At 44.5% G+C, this 24399-nt stretch overlaps 1 protein-coding gene across 1 annotated transcript in view; it reads left to right on the top strand.

Moving 5' to 3' along the window:
- PIK3R4 (phosphoinositide-3-kinase regulatory subunit 4) overlaps positions 1–22003 on the top strand; it is a 250220-nt gene extending 228217 nt beyond the window's left edge. The window contains exons 19-20 of the mRNA XM_086949456.1: positions 5909–6020; positions 21162–22003. Coding sequence (XP_086805582.1) covers positions 5909–6020; positions 21162–21332 — 283 coding nt within the window. The 3' untranslated portion in view covers positions 21333–22003. The remainder of the gene's footprint in view (positions 1–5908; positions 6021–21161) is intronic.
- Positions 22004–24399: the final 2396 nt, after the last annotated feature.

Genomic DNA, 24399 nt, shown 5'->3' with positions numbered 1-24399 from the left:
TTTTTTTCCACTCTGGTATTGTCCAAGATCAACTACTGCAAAGGCCTCTACATTAACCTACAAGCTCAATATCTGAACAAATTGCAAATTCTTCAAAATTCAGCAGCCAGACTTATATTGGATTTGCCTAGGCACCACTCTGTTTCTTCTGCTCTTAAGAATCTTCACTGGCTTCGAGTCAAAAACAAAATCAAGTTTAAGGCTCTCTGTCTGACATATGCAGCCCTCCACGACTCAGGACCTTCCTTTCTGAAGAAAGCCTTATCATGGTACTTTCTAACAAGAAACCGAAGATCAGCAGGCTCCTTCAGAATAAATCCCATCTGATTAAAAAAAGATCTAAATGGGGTGGTAGCAGCTTTGCAGTCAGAGCAGCCACATCCTGGAATTGCCTTCCACTGAATCTTAGGTCAGCTCCTTCCCTGCCCCAGTTAAGGAAACTTTTGAAAACTTGGCTCTTCAATCAGTAGGTCGTCTCTTCTGCATATCGTTGCTTATAAATTCAGCGCAAAGACACCTTTGGGTATACGCTGCGCTTTAAAAATGGCTTAACATAACATAACGTTGAGTCCAATTTTTTCATGTCTAGTGTTCCTAGGTCCAGAAGTATTCAGAGCAGATGGTGGTGAGGTGCCAGATGAATCCTTAGCATTAGCCAGTGTTAGGATCACTGGTTACAGTTCTTTTTTGTAATCTCAAACGAAGATCTGTAAAAGCTTTGCTTTGTGTTGTCAGCTCTGACTGTGCTCCTCCCAAACAGCTGATCATTGTTAAGCGGCCACTGTGACCACCACGTCTGCTTACCTGTTGCTTGAGGCCGAGCCATTCTGCTGAAGAGGAAGATCACTAACAGCCAGCCAGGGATGCATATGAGTCTCTGGAGTGGGGCTATGAGTCTGATCATTCAATATCAGTTTTCCACTAGACAGCACAAAGTACAATTTTATAAAGCTGCTTTTCCACTGAAGTTATCAAAAATATAAGTGCACCATTAAATTACATTTGATTTTTAAATTAAATAGAAAATAACTTGTAATGACCACACTAGAATTTTCCCAACCCAAGAAATGAAAAAAGTTATTTTTATTTATGACAACGCCTGTTAATGGATAATTTAGATTTACTTACATAGTGACAAATAAAGTTTTACAAATGTTCACTGTGAAGGCTGTTATCAAATATCGAACATGGCCCACTTTTATACATTAGGCACCCAGCCCTATGAGCTTACTGGGCACGCTCTACAGATGACTTGCTAATCTGTAAAAGTATTTTTCTACTTGGCAAAGTCAATTTTCTATGTCATGTGTCACTGCAATTCTTTTAAACAGTAGCCCAGATGGAACATAAGTGCGCAGTTTGGTGCATACATTTTTTTTTGTCACTGCAGCCAAGATATGACATTTACAGGCATATGCATCAACATTCGGTAATACACGTCGGTAATAGCGAAAAATAACGAATCGCAATTAAGGACATGCAAACCGCGATGCATCAAACAAATCGGTAAAAGTTACCGAATCAGTAAAAATCGCTATTAAATAGCGAAAGTTCACCCGCTTGAGTAGCAAATACCGAGTTAGCTAATACCGAATCGGTATTAGTGAATCCGGAACTAGCGATTTCGGTAATAGCGAAAACGGGCAAATTACGCGACGCTTCGGATGCGGGCCGATGACATCACAACCAGGAAGTAGGACAGCCACGCTGCATTCTGTGTTCGGAGTTGCACTGAGGAGGAGGCAGAGCACAGGAGCTGAGGACTAAGAGTGAACCTGTAGCAAGCAGGACAAGGCAAGCAGGATAAGATGGAGAAGGAGGCCCCCCAGCAGGGAAAGGACACACTCCGAAAGCGCAAAAGGAAGTTTTCTGATAAGGAGCTGGAAATCCTCATCGAGTGTGTGACCAGAAATAATGATAGACTGTTTGGCAAATTGTCCCTGAAGGTGCCAGAGGCAGAAAAGCGCAAGATGTGGCTGCGCATCAAGGACAAGGTAAATGCCTGCGGAGTCACCCACCGCAGCATCGACGACCTAAAAAAACGGTGGTATGACCTAAGGAAGAGGGCCAAGGAGAAGATTGCGCAGAGGGTCAAGGATGCTGATGGCACAGGAGGGGGCACATCCAACGTGACGCCAAACACTGTCCTGGAGGATCTAGTGGAGTCCACCATAGAACGGGAAGCTGTTGTGGGGGTCACACGTCTGGACATCTCTGGTGCTGCGGAAGGAGGACAAGGTAAGAAGCATGGCAGCGTAACAATGCAGCGTGTAGTAAGTCCCTGCCCAATCCCCCATGCCAGACCCAGTGCCCATGTAGTGTTGCCCTAAACACATACCCTCACCAAAGTGTTGCACCATGGGAGTTGTAGTCCATACATGAAAGGGTGCATGCCAGAGCACAGAGATTAATACAGCAGCTAAGGGCCAATTGTCAGACTGAAAATGTTATTTATTGTGAGATGCCACTGCTATTTCCACATAATATACCATGATTATAACTATGCACTGTTTCACACACAGATGCATTCCCCTACGATTCAGACAACAGTGCCCGCCTCGTCATCTCTGAGACGCCAGTGTTGTCAGAAGCCGAGTGCTCACATAGAGCTGAAGACATGTCCTCCCCTTCACCACCACGGCGGTCGACACCTCCACCATCCCTGCAGTCCAAGGCACCACCACCAGCACCAACCTCGCAGTCCAAGACACCACCACCACCAACACCAACCTCGCAGTCCAAGACACCACCACCACCAACCTCGCAGTCCAAGACACCACCACCACCAACACAACCACCACCAGTGCGGGCCACTCCCCAGAGCTGATGTTCCCTCCCTGCCCCTGATGGAATCTGATCACAGTTCAGCACCCCCAAATGTTCCACGCCAGGCTGTCGTCACTCCAACCAGCCAAACATCATCACGACAGCGCATCAGGCAGAGGGCTATGACCCCGGCTCGTGGTGCTGCAAGACCAGTCGATCTGTCGGAGGGTACGGAGTTGTGGAGACCCGGATGCTGCGTGTCCAGCGCCTGCAGGGGAGACACATGGGTGCCATGAAACTCTCCATGACCAAGCTATGCAGTAAACTTAGCAAGATGACAGACGCTATGCGTGAGCACACCACTGCCGTAGCTGCCGGCAACAATGACATAAAGCTGTGCCTGCAAGAACTCACACGTGCCGTAGTGGCAGGCCAACAGAGTGAGTGGCGTCGCCACAGGCAGATCATGCTGGCAGTGACTTCAACCAACAAGGCCATCGATAAGCTCTGCAACGGCACGGCTGTGCTGTCCCGCAGGTCCGTGTCCCTGCAAGTGGACCTAGGTCATTACTGTGGGGATGTGGCAAAGGCCCTTGAGAGGGTGACCACCGCAGTGGAGCAAATGCAGCCTGGGTCAGCCAGTGTCAGCATGCTGGGGGCGGAAGAGGGTAGTGAGGCAGCCTCCAGTGTCAGCAGCGTCTCCCTATCGGACACCAGCGGGAGGAGGCGCAGTGGCCGCAATGCAACTGCCACAGACTCCCATCGAGTAGAAGCCGAGGAGTCACAGGACAAGAGACTGGGGGTACGCGGCAAACGCAAGTGAACATGTGACTAAGTTACACTGTCCTTGGTGACGTAACCATGGCCAGACTTAAGTGCCGCACGCATCACCCGTTCTGAGGACGTGCAATTTAAGTTTGACTTTAACTGCAGCAGCAGCATGTTTTTGTTTTGTTTCTCTGCACCACTCAGGTGTCCATGCCCATTAAACCCTTGCAAATCGAGCCCTGTTGTCAAGTCTCTCTCTTACCTGTCTCAGAAATGATTCCGTGTGATGTATGTCCACCTCCGTTGCCCTTCAGCTGTGTTGGGCACATGCGCCTGTCGGTGTTGGGGGGGTGGTTGCTGTGCACGCAGTTCATCCTCTCCATCCACCTCTATGGGTATCCCCCTGCGTGTGGCGATGTTGTGCAGGATGGCGCACACAGCAATGATCTGGCAGCAGGTCACTGGGTCGTACTGCAAGGCACCTCCAGTCTTGTGCAGTATACGGAAGTGGCTCTTGAAGATGCCGAATGTACGCTCAACCACATTCCTTGTGCTGATGTGTGCTCTGTTGTAGCGCTGCTCTTGTGGTGTCGCTGGGTTCAGGTAGGGAGTGAGTAGATATTCACGCAATGCGTATGCGCTGTCACCTGCAGGATGGGGAGAGAATGGACATCAGCATGATTGAACATATACATGTGGGGATGGAGTGGGTGGAGAGTACGATGATGCATCAATATGTACCTAGTAGGTGTCCCTCTCCAAATTCACCGTTGATCAGGCGCCTGTGGAGGCCACAGTGACGGAATATATAAGCGTCGTGTGTGCTCCCGGGGAATTGGGCTACAAGGTCCGTAATGATGTACTTGGCATTGCACACCACCTGCACATTTATAGAGTGATATGACTTCCGGTTGCGGAAAATGTATTCGGTGGCTGATGGAGGACAGATGGGGACATGCGTGCAGTCAACACACCCTATGACATGGGGGAATTGTGCCACCTGGTAGAATTCCCGTTTGGTGCGGGTCAGCTGCTGGGGGGTTGTGGGGAAGGTGATGTGGCGATTAATTAATGTCAGCATGGCCTCTAGGAACCGGTGGAAGAAGCGTGATAAAGCGCTTTGCGACACGCCTCCAGTTTCAGCTATTACCCCCTGGAAGCTTCCAGACGCAAGCAGGTGCAGGCAGCATAGGACCTGCACATGGGCTGGTATGGCGTGGGTCCTACGGGTCTCGTGCTGCAGTAATGGTACCAGGTCTGCTATTAGGCGCATTATCATGGCACGGTTCAGTCTATACTTGTCGTACACCTGTTCCTCGGTCTGCCCCAGCAAAGTGATGCGCATCCTGAAGATCCTGTCCTGGATCATCCTCCTGCGCTGGCCCTGGGCGTTGATCCTCCTCCTCCTAGCAAGCACGTACAGGGCAGCCATTTTGGAAGACATGTTGGGTTTCCCAGGGCTTTTTTGAAGGGTTACTGATTGAGAGCACCTGCAGTAGGGGGTTGTAATTTTTTTTTCTGTCCTTCCGTTTACTTTACCTCCTGATTGTGATTCCCCTTAATTTGCTCATGCTAAATAGCGATTTTTGGGTTTTTCTGTATTAGCGAATTTTCATGCATACCATTGCGATTCGTTATTACCGATTCGGTATTTCCGATGGCCGCTTTGGGGGTCGGTAATTCCGATTGTCTGTTTTGCGATTCGGTATTTTACCGCGGGGGGTTATTGGCGATTCTTTATTTTTTAGCGATTCATTGTTTGATGCATAGCATTTTCTGGTTTTGCGTTCGGTAGCGGCCTGTTTTACCGATTCGCAGTTTTACCGGGAGGTATTTCCGTTGATGCATCTGCCAGTAAATGTTCATACCACTAAAATAACCCAATTGGGTCAAGCCAATTTTGCAGGCAAAATGTATCTCCCTTAGGAGATTGAGAGTCACTTAAAGGCCTATGACAATGAAGAATGAAAACTAGACTCCTTGGGGCAGTTGAAAAAACACGGAGGCCGAGGAAAGGCGCTGAGCTGGCTTAAATAGTCATGATTCCACTCATATTTTCTTCCTTATTCCACTCAACCCCCTGGCACTAGGAACATTCCCTCTTCCCCAAGCATTTTCAGTATTTGAAAAAAGCAAATGTAGAAATTGAGGCTGATGCCCTCATTGCTGGTGACCTAGACCTTGGAGACGCCAAAGGGCTGCTCAGGTGAATGTTTGTCAGAGCAGCTCCAAATGTAGAAAGTCTTTTCATGATGTCTCTTATTTCCCATTCCCTTCTTCCTCACCATATTACTCTGTGATGTGTATCTACTTTGAAAAAATATCCTGAGCCTATTTTAGCCTTTTAATGTCAGTGTTGCTTTTTTCTTAATAGGTTCTGGGATTTAGTGTGCCCTGAGAGATCGTACATTGTTGCTGGTACTGGAAACCACTCCTCACCAGTATCATACTACAAAAAGATCATTGATGGCACAGAGGTTGTCCAGGTAACTTGTTATCATTTCTTCTCTTGCAGCAATGCATGTCTAACACTTAAGACTAAGAGAGGCTTTATGCTTTGTTAGTACAATCCAGGTTTTAGTACTTTTTGTAGAACTAACTCGAAATTGCATGTTAAATTTGTGCATTGTTTAAGCTTTCAGAGTTCTTACTAGGAAGGCTACAGGTGACATCCATGAACCTCCCTGAGAAGGCCTTTCTTATGCCAATTGTTACGACTTGTGAGGGGGTATTTGCTCCTTTTTATTTTATCTCCCCCCGAACCAACCTACACATCTCGATAGGGCAAGCCACACAGGGAGAAGTGTGAGCATCATTCTAGCAGAAACCACTTGATTGCTGTATCACGAGTTGTATCTAGGGAGAGACTTTGTTTTCCTGTTTAAATCATTTGTTCTTTGTTCTTGTGCTCCTTGTAAATAATATAGCCTACTTCACCTCAGCTATCTTTAAGTCCCCCAGACGTTTTCATTGCGCTATTACTTTATTTAGAACATATTGAGTTGAACTAAACATCTGCATCCATCAATTCTAAGACTGCTTTGAGAGAAAATTTTAAAATGTACTTCAGCTACCATAAAGTAGTGTAGGAAATATTGTAGTTTGAATTTTTGGTACAACAAGAGAAGATTATGTTTCAACAAACAAAAACTGCAATAATGCCCTACATATACTCATATGGTCAGAGAGCTAGAAGGAGCTCCTTTTGTGGAGAACCTGTTAGTCAATTTTAAGAAACATGTAGTAGGTCGCTATAAAGAGAATAATGAGATTCTTGCTTGTTTTAAAGATATTAAATCAAATTGCAGGGGTATTGGGAAGGGGGACGTCAAGATTTGCTGTGAGACAACTACGAAAATGGAAGCACGCTCGATTCAAAACAAAAAAATGTTTAAGAAGTATTGTCCGGGTAACATGGGCAAAACATTTAAAAGAAGCCTGGGAGGTTGGGATCAAAAAGTATAGCGATTGGGGTAGAACTCCTATCAAGATAATGGCATGTCTAATGATCAGTATTATAGTCAGCTTTGTTGTAGGGTGATATCAATTAAATAAAAAATGTGATGGATGGAAGTGCTTGAGTAACTCTGAATCACTGTCTCACTAAGGTCATTTGAATAGCTGTTAATGGCATGGTATGCCAGCTGTAGTTCCCCAGTAGACTGTAGATGTATGTTGCACCTTGGTAACAAGACCCAGTTAGACGGAGAATTGTCTGGTCTTGCTTGTGTTCCAGCCTGGGGGAGATAACATTTAACAGATCAGACTGTAGGGCCCATTTTATTGTTGGTTTGTAAAGGTTGCAGGTGGGAGATCCTTCCGCAGAAAATGTGTGCTACTTGGAAAAAAAATAACAGAGCACTTGATCATTAGTTCAGAAAATATTTTGTGCTGGAGGCTAGGCGACAATGGAAAGCATCACATTGGGTAAATCTATTCAACTGAGAACCACTTCATAGTATGGTGCACTGACTATGAAGAGTATTTCCAGCGTTTTTGTTTTTTTCCAGTGTCGTCATTAAATCCCCTTCAGATCCCTCCACTAGCCGGATATTAACAGAGCAAGTCCAAGAACTTATCTTTTGTGCCCAATAAACATCAGCATCTCAGACACCTTTTCAGTATGGTTTTTGTACCAATAATATATCAAAAATAAAGATGAATTGCAAAAATCATTTTCTGTTTTCAATTGGAGGTCGCATATATGAATAGTGTCTCTTCTTTAAGGTGGTTCCACTTTAAGGTCACAAGCCCAGTTACCACAAAGCTGCATAGCAGCGCAGTACCTCACTTCTACTTTCCACTGGGCCTGAGTAGAACCCTGAACACTGAGGCTGTTCACTAGACATTCTTCTTCACTTGGAGGTTTGTTTTTGATGCATTTTTCCTTAGGTCCTTCTTTGTTTGAACATTAAGAGAAGGTGTATCTCTTCTCATACTGAAAAGACACCCTAGTTTAAAAACCAAAACTTGTGGAAGGTAGAAAGATTGCAGGTACAATCAGTATGTAAGATGTATTTTTTTCCTGTCGGAACACTGTGATGTGGGCAGACACTGCAGGGGGATATGTGTTAGAGAACTTTGAAAGAAAGAAAATTAGGCTCTGGCAGACCTAAATTGGCCTCCTTTCTCTTGGAACGGACATTGCTTCTGGCAGCTACTTGGTGGGTGCCTTGGGCGAAACCATTAAAAGGAAGTGAGAAAAACTAACTGAAAACTGATTCATATCCTTCGTCAGTTTCCTCCGAGACTTCCTTTGATACCCGGCATGGTCCCTCTGAGGTGGAAACCTAAGCCATCATCTTGTTCCGGTTTCAATGTTGAGGAGGATGCCTTCTGCATCAATGGATTCTTCAACATCACTTTCAAAGCTGCTCAAAGTCAATAAGATGCATGATGCTGAATACAACAATTTCATTATACTCTCACTTTGAGCTCCAGTACCTCCTGCTATCATATGTGACACTCTTGAGTAACAGACGTTTGACCTACCTGCCCTAGTGCTCTTCCCAATTTACTGGGCAGATGCCTGATCCCAGACAAAACCGAAAACACATGCCTTAACCAACCTCAGCCCCCAGGTTATCTTAGGAGTAGGTCATTCACTCACAGCAGCTCTTGGTTCAATCTCTAATTCACATTTTGATGATCAGCAATCCTTCTCTCCGACAAACAGTGTTACGCTATCCACATTTTGTCAGTAGGTTTTCAGATCAGGAAGCCAGCACACTCAATATTTTATCTATTTGTTCAAACACCAGTCGCTTTAACTTACGGTTGCACTTAAAAAGAACAAGTACTGATATCAGGTACACCATAGACCATTCCTCTTCACAAAGACTGCATTTAAGAAACAAAAGGTCTATTAAGTGCTCCAGCCATGCTTGGCTCAAGCTGTTGAGCGGTAAGGCATATATAGCTGAACACTTTGTGAGTAGTTGGGAAACCTGAAGCACCCCCTTCCATCAGACACAAGGTGCTAAAGTTGTTGGTAGAGGGACATGTGTTCTCTCAGCCTGCGAGGAGGGCTTCAGCAGACCTGCAGTGAGAGGAAAAGTCGTCTTTATATATTCAGAAGACCAAATCGCCTACTGAACTATTCAAAGTGATCCATCTGCTATTCGCTCTGCCTGCCCTATTATACAACAATAGCTCGCAGGATTTTTGTGCTAGGATGGCCAAATTCTTCCACGCTATAATTTGTGAGATCCACTCCTCTCTGGAAAACCTCAACTTTGAACTCCCTAGCAAGGCCCAAAAGAATAATTCTCCACTTCATAGTGCTCCCAATATTGAAAAGAGAGATACTGGCCTGGCTGCCTTCCTCCCTCTGTTTTATGTACAGACCGATCAGCTCCTAGGAGAAACTACACCGGGCTCCCCACTGGACCCATGCTCCCCGAAGCTTATGAAGCTCGTAAGGGAACTTATTTTTCCCATGTAAGGGCAGGTCTTAATAGGGTCATTTCCTCTGGATGCTACCCTTCTAGCTGGAAAACAACCATGGTTAAGCCTCTCTTAAAGAAGACAAACTTAGACCCATCGAAACCTAAAAACTATCGGCCCGTTACCTTGCTACCTGTTCCCATAAAGATCTTGGAGAAACATAGAAACATTTAAACACTCAGTTAAGCACCTTCTTGGAGCAACAGCACCTGCTCGACTCCTCTCTATATGGTTTCAGGAGTGGCCACGGCCCTGATACTGCGTTAATAGCAGCAGTAAACAACATACGCACCCACGTAGATGCCGGGTACACCTCTTTGCTGATACTGCTGGACCTATCTGCGGCCTTCAATACCATCTTCTCAACAAGGCTGACTGTCCGTTTCAGGGAAATTGGGGTATCAGACTCCGCCTTGGAGCTCCTGGCCTCATTTCTGACAGACAGATCACAGAAGGTAAAGATGTACCAATTTTACTCTGATCTCATATCTACTTTCTGTGGAGTCCCACAGGGCTCTTCTCTGAGTCCCACCTTGTTTGATATATATGTTTCCCCACTGGCTAAGGAGATTAGATCCTTTGGGTTGGATGTATTATCCTTTGCTGATATCACAAAAATAATCATGTCCATAACAAAAAATATAGAGGCCTCTGAAACTAATTTTAACAGCTGCATGCAGGATGTTGCTTTCAGGATGGCAAACAGCTTTCTCAACAAAATATATGGACTTACTCATGGTGGCCAGAAAGGCTTGAATCATGTCCTTGCCCTGTTGCCTCGGCAAAGAATCTCGGTGTCATAGTTGACAATGTGCTATCTTTTGATCTACAGGTCAACAGAACTGTTTCATCTTGTTTCTGGGTTATTAGGACCTTGAGGAAGATCTTCCCATTTCTTTCTCTCTCGTGACGAAAACATGCAGCTGTTGCCCTGATTCTGGCCAGATTGGACCATAGAAATGATCTTTATCTGGACATTAACAAGGGATCTATTCATAAGCTGGAGCTTGTCTGGAATGCCTCAGCAAGACTGATTTTGGACAATCCCAAATTTCATTCGATCTCCGCTGCTATTCAAAAACTGCATTGGCTTGCGACCGAGAAGCGAATATTGTTTAAGTCTCTATGTATTGTTCCTAGGGCACTTCATAATGTACGTCCAGAAGGAATCAAACACCTCTGCCAATGATACATCCCTCCTAGACAGTTGAGATCGGCCAACAAAAATTGTCTGGTTGTGCCCAGATTTAGGAGGGTAAGGTGGGGAGGAAGAGCCTTTGCTGTAGCTGCATCTAAAGTCTGGAGCACCCAACCTACATCAATCTCCTGTCTTGAATTACACCCTCTCTTCTGCAATTTTTTAAAGACCTTGCTCTTTGCCCTCTGATTTCTTGAGAGGACAAAAACCTCCTTCCTCCTACCGGTGTTTCCGCTCTTAGCGCCTTGACGCCTTTGGGCATTTGTTTGCGCTCTACAAGTTGATCATTCATTTATTCATTCATTCAGAGGTATTTCATGTGATTTTCTTAACACTTCAAGCACATCAAATGTAATAGATTTTTGGAGCACAATAAATAAGTATAAAAATTCAGCCAAACACACTGTGGTTGGTACAATTGGGGCAAATAATCATTTCTTTAAACCACTTGAGGATAAGACGCCAAGCACAACAAAGCTATCAAAAGGGTAACACCCACCATAAGAGTCCAGTGAGTGACCTATTGCACCTTATTCATTTACAGTATGAAATGTCCGTCATGTGCAGTGATGGGTCACTGGAACAAGTACTAAATGTAAAACAAAAAGACAGGTTTCCATGAGAATGACAGTTTTGTAAGTTTATGATATGTTCTGTAAATGGGATTTGTAAATAGTTTATTTATAAGATAAGTTCTGTATGCTGGTCTTGCAAATAAATATGTCCCACCATTCAGAAAGGGGATTGGATTCCCTGTGAACAGTTGATTTCCAGGTTCCTGCTTTTACATTTCAGTATGGCAGTCACACAAAGATTTTCTTGAGAATGCATACCTGGGGCTTGTGCATGCTGTTTGAGTTCATTCTTTCTTCCTGAAATCAGGCCCAAGGGGCTACTCCAAGTTCAAGGCAATCCTAACTGCTCATTTTAGGAAGCAATGCTAGATAAATATCTGCTAACGTGAAAATGCTCTAGTTGAAACTGTACAGAAATATTTCAGGTGCACAGCTCAACTTCTCCACCAGCTTGGACTCGGTGACATGGGCGAAAGCTTCTCTGACCCCTTCAAAGAAAGAGTCATTTTTAAGACCCACTCTGGACATAGAAGCATTAAAGTTCTTTTAACTATGATTAGTAGGAGACACTGCTTCCACAATAATAATAATAATCTGGGAATTAAAAAAGTTCAGTAAATACTGGGCACCAGGGCTTCCTGCATCTTCCACATTCCCTGATCACCATGAAACCGCTGAAGGAATGGATCGATGTGCAGTGGCTTCGAGCCTCAAGAGCATGGATCACATGAATGTAATGATGCAGTGATAAAAGTGTGCAAGTCAAAAAGTTAGCAAACGTTTCTAATCCTACTTCAGAAAGGGACTTTCTTACTTTTTTGAAGAAAAACATTGACATTTTGTCTAAGCACCAACGCAAAATGGGACTTTGTCCCTTTTTGAGAAGAAAAACACTCCCTCCGTAGGTCGCTACTGAAACTGTAGTCACCGCTATGGAACCAAGGCTGGATAGCTGAAACAGGTTGGTCCTGGTAGTCCTTGGAGCTCTGGAGAATTTTTTTGGAAAACCTTTATTAATACTTCAACCAGTTACAAGTATGGGCCTACAACCACCAGGGCTGGCCGCTAATCAATGTCATCGCAACAAAGCAATTAGAACCAGACTCGGCCTCCCGGGAGGCGAATATAGCATAACTTCAATTAAAACTGGCAGCAGATCATACTATACGAATACCAGGATACTAAAGGCTCCATTTTATAATATAAAGATAGAAGGATCAGGTGCCATACAATATCACAAAGGCGCATAAAGGGCGGGCAAAACAATAGGAGGTCCACAATTAGTTCGATCTCATTCAATACAGTGGTGCTAAGGCATACAATTCAGGATAAACAAGCATACAATTACTGTTCGCACCAGTTAAGCGCCCGCCCGATGGTACTAAGGTACCGTGAAAGTATAGGCACAGATAAAAAGTCGACAGTTGACAAAAGAATAGACCCACTACGCTGACCCGAAAAAGGAAGAAACAAAAGAAAAAGCGAGGAAAGATAAGAAGAAAAAAGGCCATAGAAACAAATGGTAAAAACAAAAGTCCCCTGCCGCTCTCTCCGGTCCGCTGTTGTTCAACTAGGACCCGGCTAGACCAACACTTGAGACCCCGGCTTCCAGACTGGGTTAGGCCTCAAATCCTCGACATTACTCCACTCCATGATGTCGGAAAAATCTCGGGATTGCTCCATCAGACTGCAGAGTAGTTCATGCACCCGGATATGGGGCGGGAAATCAGGATAGACGACAGGATCTTTGAGCGAAAGACGGAGGTCGGCGGAGCCGGGAGGCTATGCGGCCATCTTGCTTGCTGTCGTAGCTCCTCCCCCGCTCTGGAGAATTTTTGCTGAAAATATTCTAAGTCCCAAACCAGAACAGAATTTTGTCTTTTTTGGGAGGTGCGGAGGAAGCTGAAATTCAGTCTGACATTAAGGATTTGCCGGTTGGATACTCCTTAAGGTGGATTTAGCTGAAGCTCTGAAGGACTGGTTTTCAAACTTTCTTCTGGTGCCTAAACAATCACAGGAGATACTTCTGAGGCACCCAGGTCCTCAAGATAAAGCATTTAAAGGCACTTGGCTTGTCGGATGGAGCCCACCAGCAGGGTCCATTAGGCCTCTTGCAGTTTGTTGTGTTGCAGTAGGAACACAGGAGGTCAGTCAGTAGACCCTTTGAGCCCACTTTTCTGTCCTTGGTGCAGGTACTGCCCTACAGGTTTCCTCACATGATACCAGCTAGTGGTTGGGGTTGACTCTTGGCCCTTCCCTAACCAATGGGGTAAAAGATCCAGAGGGTATCCCTATCCACAAATATAGAAGTTCCTGTTTGGTCTACTGCAAACTGTCCCACAGTGCACCTTATTCTCAAAGTCCAAGATAGGGAAACAGTTCTCTCCTTATGAACAGCGTGTATGCCAACCAAGGGGCATGGCCAGGGAAATGGGCAGTTCTTTTCTCTGTGGTCACCTAAACCCTGTTCTGGGGTAGCTTTCCTCCAACTAGATTTGATGCCAGCCTGACTATGAGGACAAAGGCTGAGACTTTACAGGTGTCACCTGACGTTTACTTGTGACAAGGTCCCCTCTGAAGTTCACTATGTACCTGGGCCATTTCAGCTGGTCTTCCTGCCAGTGGAAGAAAACACCTCCCCACTCCCAGGTCATTGTTTCTGCGCCAGGAGCAAATTTCACACATTATTATTGACAATTGCTGGAAAGCTAATGTAAATTAGCTTCCAGGATCTTCAGTCACTGAGAAGGTGACTTTCTAAAGGTTACTTTCCTATTTACCTATAATAAATCCAAATTCACTAATGAAAAGGGCTTTAAATAAATATTAAACAGAATGGTTCAATATGGTTTAATCAGTTTTCTAGTGGTCCAAAACACGAAATATATTTTTTAAATATTTTAATATCTACTATAGTGTTCGTTATCGGACAGCCAGGGCCTGCCACCATGAACATAGCTTCTGGGGCTTTGTCACTGTTGGGACATGGTAACTTTACATTTCCACATGTCCAACGTTTACATACCATGCACCCTGCCTTGTGGGCTACTAGCCTGCATAGGGCGTGATGTAAGAATGTTTAAATGGGAGGTTTTGTATTATCAAAAAGGGTTATTTTGAAAATCAAGCTACACTGGTAGACCTGAGTCCATGTTTCCATTCCACACTACTGGTCAACAAAGTAAGTGCTGTAGTCCACAGATGGCATTTAGCATTCCATTCCAGGGATGTATTTCTGTACCATAAACTATGGCTCTATAGGAAAGTTAAATATGCCAATCAGGGATTCAACAATTTGTACTTGTTTTTGAGGTCAGAGCACATACACTACGCACTGGACAGCAGTTCCCCTATGTACAGAGTCTAAGAACAAGGAATTAAATTCAGCAAAAAAATGGGGGTGCCCATGCAAAAAGGGGCATTTTCTTACAGTGGAGCGAGCTATTGAGATAATTTACGTTGGCTCTAAACGCTTGCTGTTGTCACTTACATCTCTGAAAAGTTAGGCTGTGCAGAGACCGATTTATTAACACCAGACAATGCAGTATGCACAGGCTGTTAGTCCAGGTTTCTAGAGCTGAGATTAGAGAGGAATGCTCTGTTAATTCTCTGGTTAAGAAGACCTCTTTATCCCACTTTATGTGGTCCTCATAGCTGAACTGATAATTGGATAGCCCAAAACCAGGATGACTATATAGCCTCCATCAGGCATCACCTCTGGTGATTCTCAGCCCTCTACTCTGATCAGACCAACAATATTAGATACTGTTCTAAGATAGGGCCTCCCTACTGGACTGCATGATTGTCAGCAATAATCTGGCATTGTTTTGCTTGACATCTGCCTTTTAGGTCTTCATGTTGCATGTAGGACATAAGAAAGGTGAAAAGAGTATCCACAATAAAGTGCTACTAATTAAGTTGAGGAGGTTCTGTAGAAAGTGCATGCAGAAAGGGCGCAATCCTTGTCTGCTGCATTTGTATGTCTGGTCATCAGTATTTTTCCTTAAAGCTCCAAGAATTCTTTTGAAAACCATATTCCATTGTTTCTGCTCACCTGTAATCAAGGGGTCTTTACAACGTTTTCTGTACTATCAGGAGGCAATCTTTGCGCTTCCTTTCAAACTCATCTGTATCTGTCTTTGAAATTACGAGTTTGATTGCAATAATTGAAACTAGAGTAGTTCGTGAGATAGAAGCTATTTACCTTGAATAGACATACTCAACTGCCTTTTCTTCCAAAGCAAATTTCTGACATCCACTTGAATCAGGCAGTCCATTTGCCTAAATGTTTTTCTTATTCCACAGGTCCAACATAGCAACCTGTGCATTTATTAAATTTAATGTGATGTTAGCAAGCTCTCTATCCAGATTCTCAAAACCCTGGATTGAGAATAATTAAAGATCTTTTCATACTCTTTAGTAGTAGCTACTGAACGAAAGAAGTCAAACTTTTCTGCATCTTCAAGTCCAGCTGTAATAAACACTGTTAAATATTAGATGCAGTAGGAAAGAAGGTGGGAAGCGCTGCTTCTATGCAGTGACATAAAGCAAATTCAGATGAACTGGTGAGTCTTTATGGATATCACTAATGGGAGGAAATCAAATATTTTATATAACATTTCCCTGCAGTACAGAAGGTAAATGGTTTCTAACACTTGTCACTCGATCAGCTGCCATGTCTAGCAGACTGCCCTGGGCAGGGCTAGTACCACATACACATGCGTGGCTGGCCATTTCTGGATTTCATCTGGAGGTGCAGTGTAATATTATCAACCTCCCTCCCATTTGTAGCAGAACAGTGTTTTGGTTCACTGGTGGAAGGTCCCCTAAAAATGGTGACAAATTCTGCTTACGAACACCCAGAGCAATCGGTGCATTGTTGACACTAGGGAATCTCTTAACCAGAGAAGAATATAAGGAAGACAACCCTATGCGCCCACACGATACACACAACAGCAAGGCATTTCTTAGTTGCAATCAGCATTGTAGTGGCAACTTGGAGCACAGCCAAAGCAATCCTTTTCTGCCAGAGGATGGGGTAAAGACCTAGACTCAAGAGGTTCTGGCCACTCTGATACATGACTGCACCCCCATTAAACTTACAATGGCAGCCAATCACTCCAGACAAGTGAGTGTTGTGAGAAAATGGGGTTCTGTTGCACTACCCTCCACCACCTTTTTGTCTGGCTTTTGATGCAACTTTGACTGTAGAGTACTGGGTCCCTGCTGTCCAGGTTCCCAGTACCAGTGTTCTTTCCCTAAAATTGATCCACAATTGGCCCTTCATGCCCCCTGTAAGACCCTGGTAAAAGGTTCATGGATACCTAGGTACTCCTCACCTAGGACATGCAGACTGCCACTGCAGCATGTGTGGCTTGGTGCAGACAAAACAACTAATTCAACATGGCACACTGCCCAAGATATAGAGAAGTCTACCTTCTAGCAGGCCTTACAAGCCCTAAGGCAGGGTGCACTAGATCACAGGTGTGGGCATATCTGCATGACCAAATATGCCCCTACAGTATTAGGATATATTCCTTATATTGTAAGTGCCAGGGTAGCCATAGAGAGTACATGGACAGAGAACTTGACAAGTCTAGTTCCACAGCACCATGATGGCTTCACTGATGCCAGTGTGGGATTTATAGAACCTTGTACTCAGAGGGATCCTCAGAGGTGCCCCCTGAAGACCTACAGACCCTTGTGTGGTCACTGACTGGCTTAGGCAGCCTGCCACACACAGACATGTTTCTGGATCTTTGGGTGGAGAGCCTCTTCTCTCTGGGACCAGAAACAATGCACATCCTGGGCACAGGCGTCACACCTCCTCCCCCAGGATGGGCCAGTGCTTAAAGGGAAGCTTGAAAGGCCTGCTGTCTTTGTAAAGCGACCCCCAGCCTCTGCTGCTAGCAGCAGATAGCTGGCCCCGGTTTACACTCCCACTTTGGGCGGTAAAACTGATGGAAAAACTTAGAAAAGCTAAGAGGTGTGCCCACCTTTGCTAACTCAACCTCTAAGGTGGAGGATGCGAGTTAAGCACACTTTTAAAACCCCTCCATCTTGAAGAGGAAGGCTCCTCCAGTCAGGGCTCGGTCTATTTCCCCTCCCACACGAGGGTGGCATAATAATGGGTGCAGTCACCCCAGGTAAGGTGCCCGTTGGCCATATCTACTCCTCCCCTAAAGCGCCCCATAAAATGTAGTATTTAGGAGGCTCCCCCAAACCTAGAAGGCAGATCTGCGATGACCTAAGAAGGAAGAAGACATCCCCGCATAGAAGACTAAAGATGACGACTGCCTTGGCCCCAGCCCTACTGGGCTGTCTGCAGCTTCTGCGAACCTGCGACCTGTCTTGCAGACATTGGCCTCTGAAAACACTGGGAGAACTGCTGCCTTTGAAAAAGACCCCAACCTCCCGTGAGCAGCAGGCCTTTGCAGGAAAAATCTACTCCAAGGACCCCGGATCCAGGCATATCCTCTTCTCCTGCCCACTCTGCACCCACGGCCCTAGTCTGAATGGCACACCGGTGCAGTGAAGTTGCCCCAACGATCCTGATCTTGAGTCAAGTGTTGGCTGACCACTCCTGAGCTCCACGGCGGTGCCTGCAGTGTGAATCCAGAGGCTTTCCCTGACTGTGACTGGCTCCAGTAAGAAGGCTCCGACGTTGCAAGGCCCCCCTGCACCCGAAGCCCATGGGTCTTGGTGAGCTGAACTGATTGTGCCCAACGACCCCCTACATCTCTACATACCTCTGCTGTCATTGGTCTCCATCCTGCTACCTCGGGTGCCATGCCTTCAGCTTCAGAAGAATTTCAATTGAAAAGCATTAGGCGCCTGACGCTGAAATTGCACCCTGCACCCGGCCGCCCCAGTGTTGCTGGTGGTGTAGGTTTGGTGCTGCTTTGTGGACCCCCTGTGCTGATCCTAACCCCCAAAGCTTGGCCCCTGGAACCGATCCACTTACCTACAAGCAGTGTGACTCCAGGCACCCCCAGTCTCCATTGAAACGCATTGGGCCGAACTCTGATTTTGACCTCTGCACCCAACTGCCACTATGCCGCTGGTGGTGAAATTTTGGTACACACCTGACCCCTGGCCCTTGCTGACGTTTGGCTCGGAAGACTGGATTTGTAAGTACAGTACTAACCTGATTATCTGCGATATTGTTTTCCCCATTGGATAACAGTGAACTGTTCTGAAAATATTCTAAGTGTCGATTTTTTAAACTGAAAAGTATTTTTATCTAAAAATGTACTTATCGGGGGTATGGCCAAGATGGCGAGTGGCTAAGACGTGTTTTTCTCGTCTCCCCGCTCTCTGTCGTGGCTACAGCCAGCATATCAATCGCCTAGGGTACCTGTTGCTTGGCAGGGGTGAAGAAGCAGACAGCTAGAGACAAAACCAGAGCGGGATTGCCACCTGGATTGACAGACAGCCGGCGAAGACGACAGGCCCGACAACATGAAATGGCGACAGTGGCTTGAAGCAGTTTGCAGGCATCCAGGGACACTACACTGTAGAGAGATGGGTGCAGAAGTCACTACCCGCAGCTGAAGTGGTTTTGACCAGATACTGACGCTGGAGCTTGGTGGAGCTTGTAGAGACCCCGCCTGGAGAAAGAGGTGAGCGGAGAGAGAAAGCAAAGACGCATGGCCTGATCCCTGATCCCTGATGCAGCCACTTCTCAGCACCGAAGCGATACAAGGGACCTGCTCTGATTTTTGCGCTGGCCCCACCGCCTGGAGAAAGAGGCGAGCGGAGAGAGAAAGCAAAGATGCATGGCCTGATTCCTGATGCAGCCACTTCTCAGCACCGAAGCAATACAAGGGACCTGCTCTGATTTTTGCACTGGCCCCACTAGGAGATAGATGGTGAGTCGGTCCCCGGGTCGTTTCGCAAGCTGCATTGCTGGAGGAGGTGACCTGGCACCTGGAGGAATTGCAGGCCAGGATGGGGCGCTTAGTGATGACCCTCAAGAGAGACCGCATACGAGCTGAACACAGGGGGCAGACCAGCAGGTCTTGGAGCCCTGACCCAGGCCTCTTACAGAGACAGTACACACATGTAATAGCAAAGAGTATCTTTGCTTGTTAGTCCCTCCTTAGTACCGCCTTGTCTTTATTTGTAACCTCCCATGAGGACTCACCCTTTTACTTTGGTTGTTACACAGTACGTCTTATTTAGTCTGTAAGCACTATTTTGCTTTCCTGCAACATTCAGCGCGCCATGCACACTTTCACGGGGCACTTTTACAAAAAAAAGCACTTGTTTGTCAACTTGACAAACAAATGCTTTGTTTGGTAAAAGCGCCACATACCGTACTTTTACTTTAATAGTAGCTACAGACCTTTCTTTAGACATGGCTCGTCTAAAGAAAGGGATGTGGCCTCTATTAACGTGAAAGCGCAGCATGGTGCACTTGTAAACAATAAGCATTTGCAATGCAATAAGTCTTGTATTTAAGAAACTTTGACCTGCTGGTATTGAAAATGACAATGCCTTTTATTACTGCAGGTTTTTTAAACACATAAATAGAAGGCATTGTCATTTACAATGCCAGTAGCTCAAAATCTCGCAATTGCGAGACCTATTGCATTGCAAATGCTTGTTTAAATATCCCTCAGGTTTACCACTGCTCATATATGATCATTATCCCCAAGGGGTGTTTCCTTAGTCAGGACTCCTTCCCATAAAGTATTTAGCTATTGCCTTCCAGGCCCTTACCACTAACCACTTCTTTTCCAGTAGTCTCTCCAACCTCCCCTTCCTGTAGAGTGCAGCCAGTAGGTTCGAGATCACAGCATTTTCCGAACTGTTGTAAGTGAAGGTTCATCTTGCGGAGCTAAGGCCCACTGATTAATCACTGTCTGCGTGCAGCTCAGTAATACGTGGTACGGCTTCCAGAGCAATGCCCTTATCATATTTGCTTCTAGCTAAGTTCTTTGTCGGTGTTCATGGTGGTGCTTCTTCACATGGGAGGAATCTAACTATGTGGTTTGGTCTCTGAAAATCAATTTCTGGTACTGGGTAGGCCTTTTTTTGGAGCACATATTCAAACTTTGGTAATGTGATCAGTTTGAATGTGTTTTCACAAGTGATACTTTTCTTCTTTGTTTACATCTTCACCTAAACTCATGGAGAAGGCAGTAGACATTATGATTAAATAATTCAATGGGTTCTTTGGCTTTGCAAATACCCGGGTGTTTAAAGCATTTCTGATTTACCTTTGCTAGACATCTGGTGAGTCTAATCATGGTTTCTGGGGTCAGTGGGTATATTGCTGAACTCCCCTGTTAATCCAGACTACTTCCCAACCAGTTTAGAATGTCAGGAAACCAGGATGTAAATGTGGTTGGTGTAAGGAACATGTTATTGAGTTAGCACTAGGCAGCACACTGTACAGTTGTTTTTAACTTACTTTACATTTTTAGAAACAAAAATAGTGATTTGTACATAATCACCCAAAATTTTGCTCATGTACAGAACAAGTCTCCAGGTTCCAAGATCAGCAACTTGCAAGTCTAGTAGACCCATCAGAATTCTAAACTTAATAAGCGTATGATAATGTCCATTGTAAAATATGTGTGACAGTGGGTTTTTAGTGGTATCCATATCATTTATGGTATCTGATTGTACATGTTATAGCCATGCCCTGCTGTAGTACAGTAGTGATCTGGTGTGGAAGAGGCGAGAATGCATGCACATGTTGTTGCATCAGGGAAGGACCGTAATATTATTGGCGTAGAAGTAAACCCCATTGAAGTATCACGTTTGATTTTTGTGTCATGAGTTGCTGTCAACTGGTCTCGTTTTACAGTCTGTTCGCCGACACAACAGCCATGTTCTTTAGGGTGAAGCTCGTGCTGTTAGAAATAAGCTATCTGATTGTTTTTTGCCTTCTTGTACAGGAAATTCAAAGCAAACCAAAACCCGGACCCACAGATGATACTCCTCGAAGGGGCCCTGAGTCTCTGCCTGTTGGTCATCATGATATCATCACTGACATTGCCACCTTCCAGACAACACAAGGTTTCATAGTGACGGCCTCCAGAGATGGAATCGTGAAGGTGTGGAAGTGATCCTTGCGCTGCATGCACTCTGAAGTTTGACCGAAAGGTCCTCGGTATTACACAAAACTTTGCAACAAGCTGAATCCATGGAGAACACAAAGGCGAACTGCTCACAAAAAGCAAGGATGCTGGACTGTTGCTGGAAGGACCTTTCCTCATTCCCAATATTCCCTGGAAACTGCTTGTCTGCTTTAATAGGGTTATCAACACAAAAGCAGAAGCTAGTCAATTCTCTTGTTTGTTTTGGAGAATGTGCTTATAACATCGAGGCATTACTAGTTCCAACTTGGTGTTGATATATTCAGCCCTGCTGAAAAGAGCACTTTATTATTGGATTTCCTGGTCCAGAAAGATTAGCTACCAAACTTATTCAGAACTTGTGTTGAATATGCCAAGCTTGCACAACGACAAAGAAAGTTGTAAATTTGTGTTGCTGATATAAATGATTCCTTTTGTGGTTTGTCTGAAATTGAAGCTCTGAGTGTGTGTTACTAATGTGAAAATGCACTGTCTGCTAGGATAAGGGTTGATTCCAAAATATATGTGTAATTTCTCTCTTAATGGCTTATTTTTTTCAAAGAGAACAAAAAATACCATTTAATAAATTGAGGCTTTTTGCGCTCATGTCCACCTGATATATTAAGGAAAATATATTAAACTCAGGCAGTTTAACTCTTAAAGGTGGTCTTATCTCATTTCTTAATTTCTTATGTGCAGTTATCATAAGAGCCAGCATGCCAGGAGGACGATTTTAAAACATCTAAAAATATGTTAGGACTCTTTTCAAGTTTTAATTACCAAAAGTTGACCTAGTAACTCTTTTGACGTACACAAATGGCAGTTTGTAAATTGTGTATTATAATGACATTTTAAAGGCATTTTTTTGTTGTTATTTATGAAATTATAATGCGTTACTGAAATCAAGTACATAGCCATCAGCGTCATAAATGAAATATTCATAGAATCAAATCATACAATCGTGAGAGTGCAGCAAATGCCTAATACAAGGTAGTATTGTGCATCAGTACATCAGTGAGTAGAGCTGACATCCATGGCAATGTCACTGGCCATCAAATTGCTTACAGAGTTAAAAATGCACATTCTATTTCCATACCCCAAAGAGCAATCAAACTAAACAGATGCTACTGTCCATGCCGCTCTGTCTCCAATAAATATGAACACAGAGGAGACGAAATGTCTCTGGGACGAGAAGTGAGGGGTACGGTAGATTCATAAATGTCCATTGTGTCCGTACAGTAAATGCAATCCTCCACCCTGCCTTTCTCAGAGGGGGACGGTCCTTACCCCTTCTTATAGCAACCCTTCTTTCACAAGAAGGATAGCTAAAGCTGTGAATGTACACAGATGCTTGGGAATGACTTCAACATGGCCTAACAAGGCTTGAATGGGGGAAGGATTCATTGGATCAACGATATTCGAGACAGGATAGTAAATATGCTTCCCTAGAACTCGCGTGGTCAGGACCATGCCAGGTGAAAGCATGACATTGGCAACTAAAGCATGTGGAGCGGGTTGCAAGTCCTATAGCATGGAGACCAACTGGGGGGGTGGGGGAAGGGGGGTGTAGTTTACTCTATGTAGGAACAAAGGGCCCGATGTAGGTAAATCTAATTTACCACTTCTAAAATACCGAATCATACCGATTCGGTAATTTTACCGAATTTTATTTTTGGTGTGGGGCAAGGGTATGTTCATAAATAAATAATGTAGCTGGGGTAGAAATATTATCTTTATAACCACAATGCATCCCACTAGTTAGATTATATCAGGACGGTGGTCCAGAGCTCAGCTAGATGTTTTATTCTCTAAACTACCAGGCCATAATTTGCTTGGATCACCGAAGACAGGTATGGTGAACCATTATTCTTGTATATCTTGTTGGATCATCAACCATAATAATGGAAACTCGACAGTGAGTTTGCACATTCCCGATAAAAGAGGGATCACCTGGCATTTACTCCAATTTACAGTTGTGAGTATCTACCAAATCGTATTCTCTTTCTCATGATAGGGCAGAGATAAAGGGTGGGATATTTGACGTGAAGAACAATATTGTTTGCATAGAGGAAGATAAGATAGATCTTCTTTGCAGTGTGCGGGCCACGCTTGTGATGCTTTTCTTTTGAAATACTAATGAGAGGTTCAGTTGCAATAGCGGTGACAGGGCATCCCTGCTGCATACCATGTGACACTGGAATTGGGGAGGATATGTAACCAATGATTCATAGCATAAGCCACAGTTACAGTTTACAGCAACCGCATCTAACCTAAAAGCCCCTCACAGTGCTAAAAAGTGTTTCAAACATATATACCCAGGATAGAGAGTCAAAAGGTTTCTGAGCATCCAGACATACTACAGCAAATGGAAGTTCAGGGTCTATCTGTTTAGAACTTGCAAAGATTACCTGACGTTGATCTGCTATGTCTGAAGCCTGATTGATCAGAGACCATACCTCTCATATATCTCTTATAGCTATTATTTTAGCAAGTGTTTTAGTGTCAAGATTGATTCATGACAACGCATGATAGGATGAGCAATCTTCCGCAGGTTTCCCTAACTTCAGCAATATTGTGATTACCTCTTCTCTTAGGGATGGAAAAACTCTACTCAACTCTCAGGCTTCGCCATAAATGTTTAAAAGCTTGAGCACAAAAATAGATGATCATTCCTTATAAAATTCAAAGATTAATACATCAAAGCTAGGTGCTGTCCCCCTGATTAGGGATTTCATCGCTTCACTCGCTTCTACTTTGTGAGGCATATTGAGGGGTTCATTCTCATGCACTTTAAACCAAGAACGGAAGATATCGATATGATACTTGGTTACTCATCCGGTTGATAAAGCGCGTTATGTTATGAGGAAAAGATTGACAAGATATCTTCTGCCTTTGTACAGTCAGGATATCCCTAGAGTCCCATGAATCAGTCTAGCAAGTATGCGTCCAGGATGTTCGACGTCGCCATAGCACCTGGCTCTAGCCAGGAACTTAACTTCTCATTTTTCTTCATCCCTTAACTTAAGAGAATGCAACCTGAATCTGGGTGAGGATGGTG

Source organism: Lissotriton vulgaris, unplaced genomic scaffold (genome assembly GCF_964263255.1).
Source record: "Lissotriton vulgaris unplaced genomic scaffold, aLisVul1.2 SCAFFOLD_2103, whole genome shotgun sequence".
NCBI lineage: Eukaryota > Metazoa > Chordata > Amphibia > Caudata > Salamandridae > Lissotriton > Lissotriton vulgaris.
This window is presented reverse-complemented; position numbering and strand designations above follow the sequence as displayed.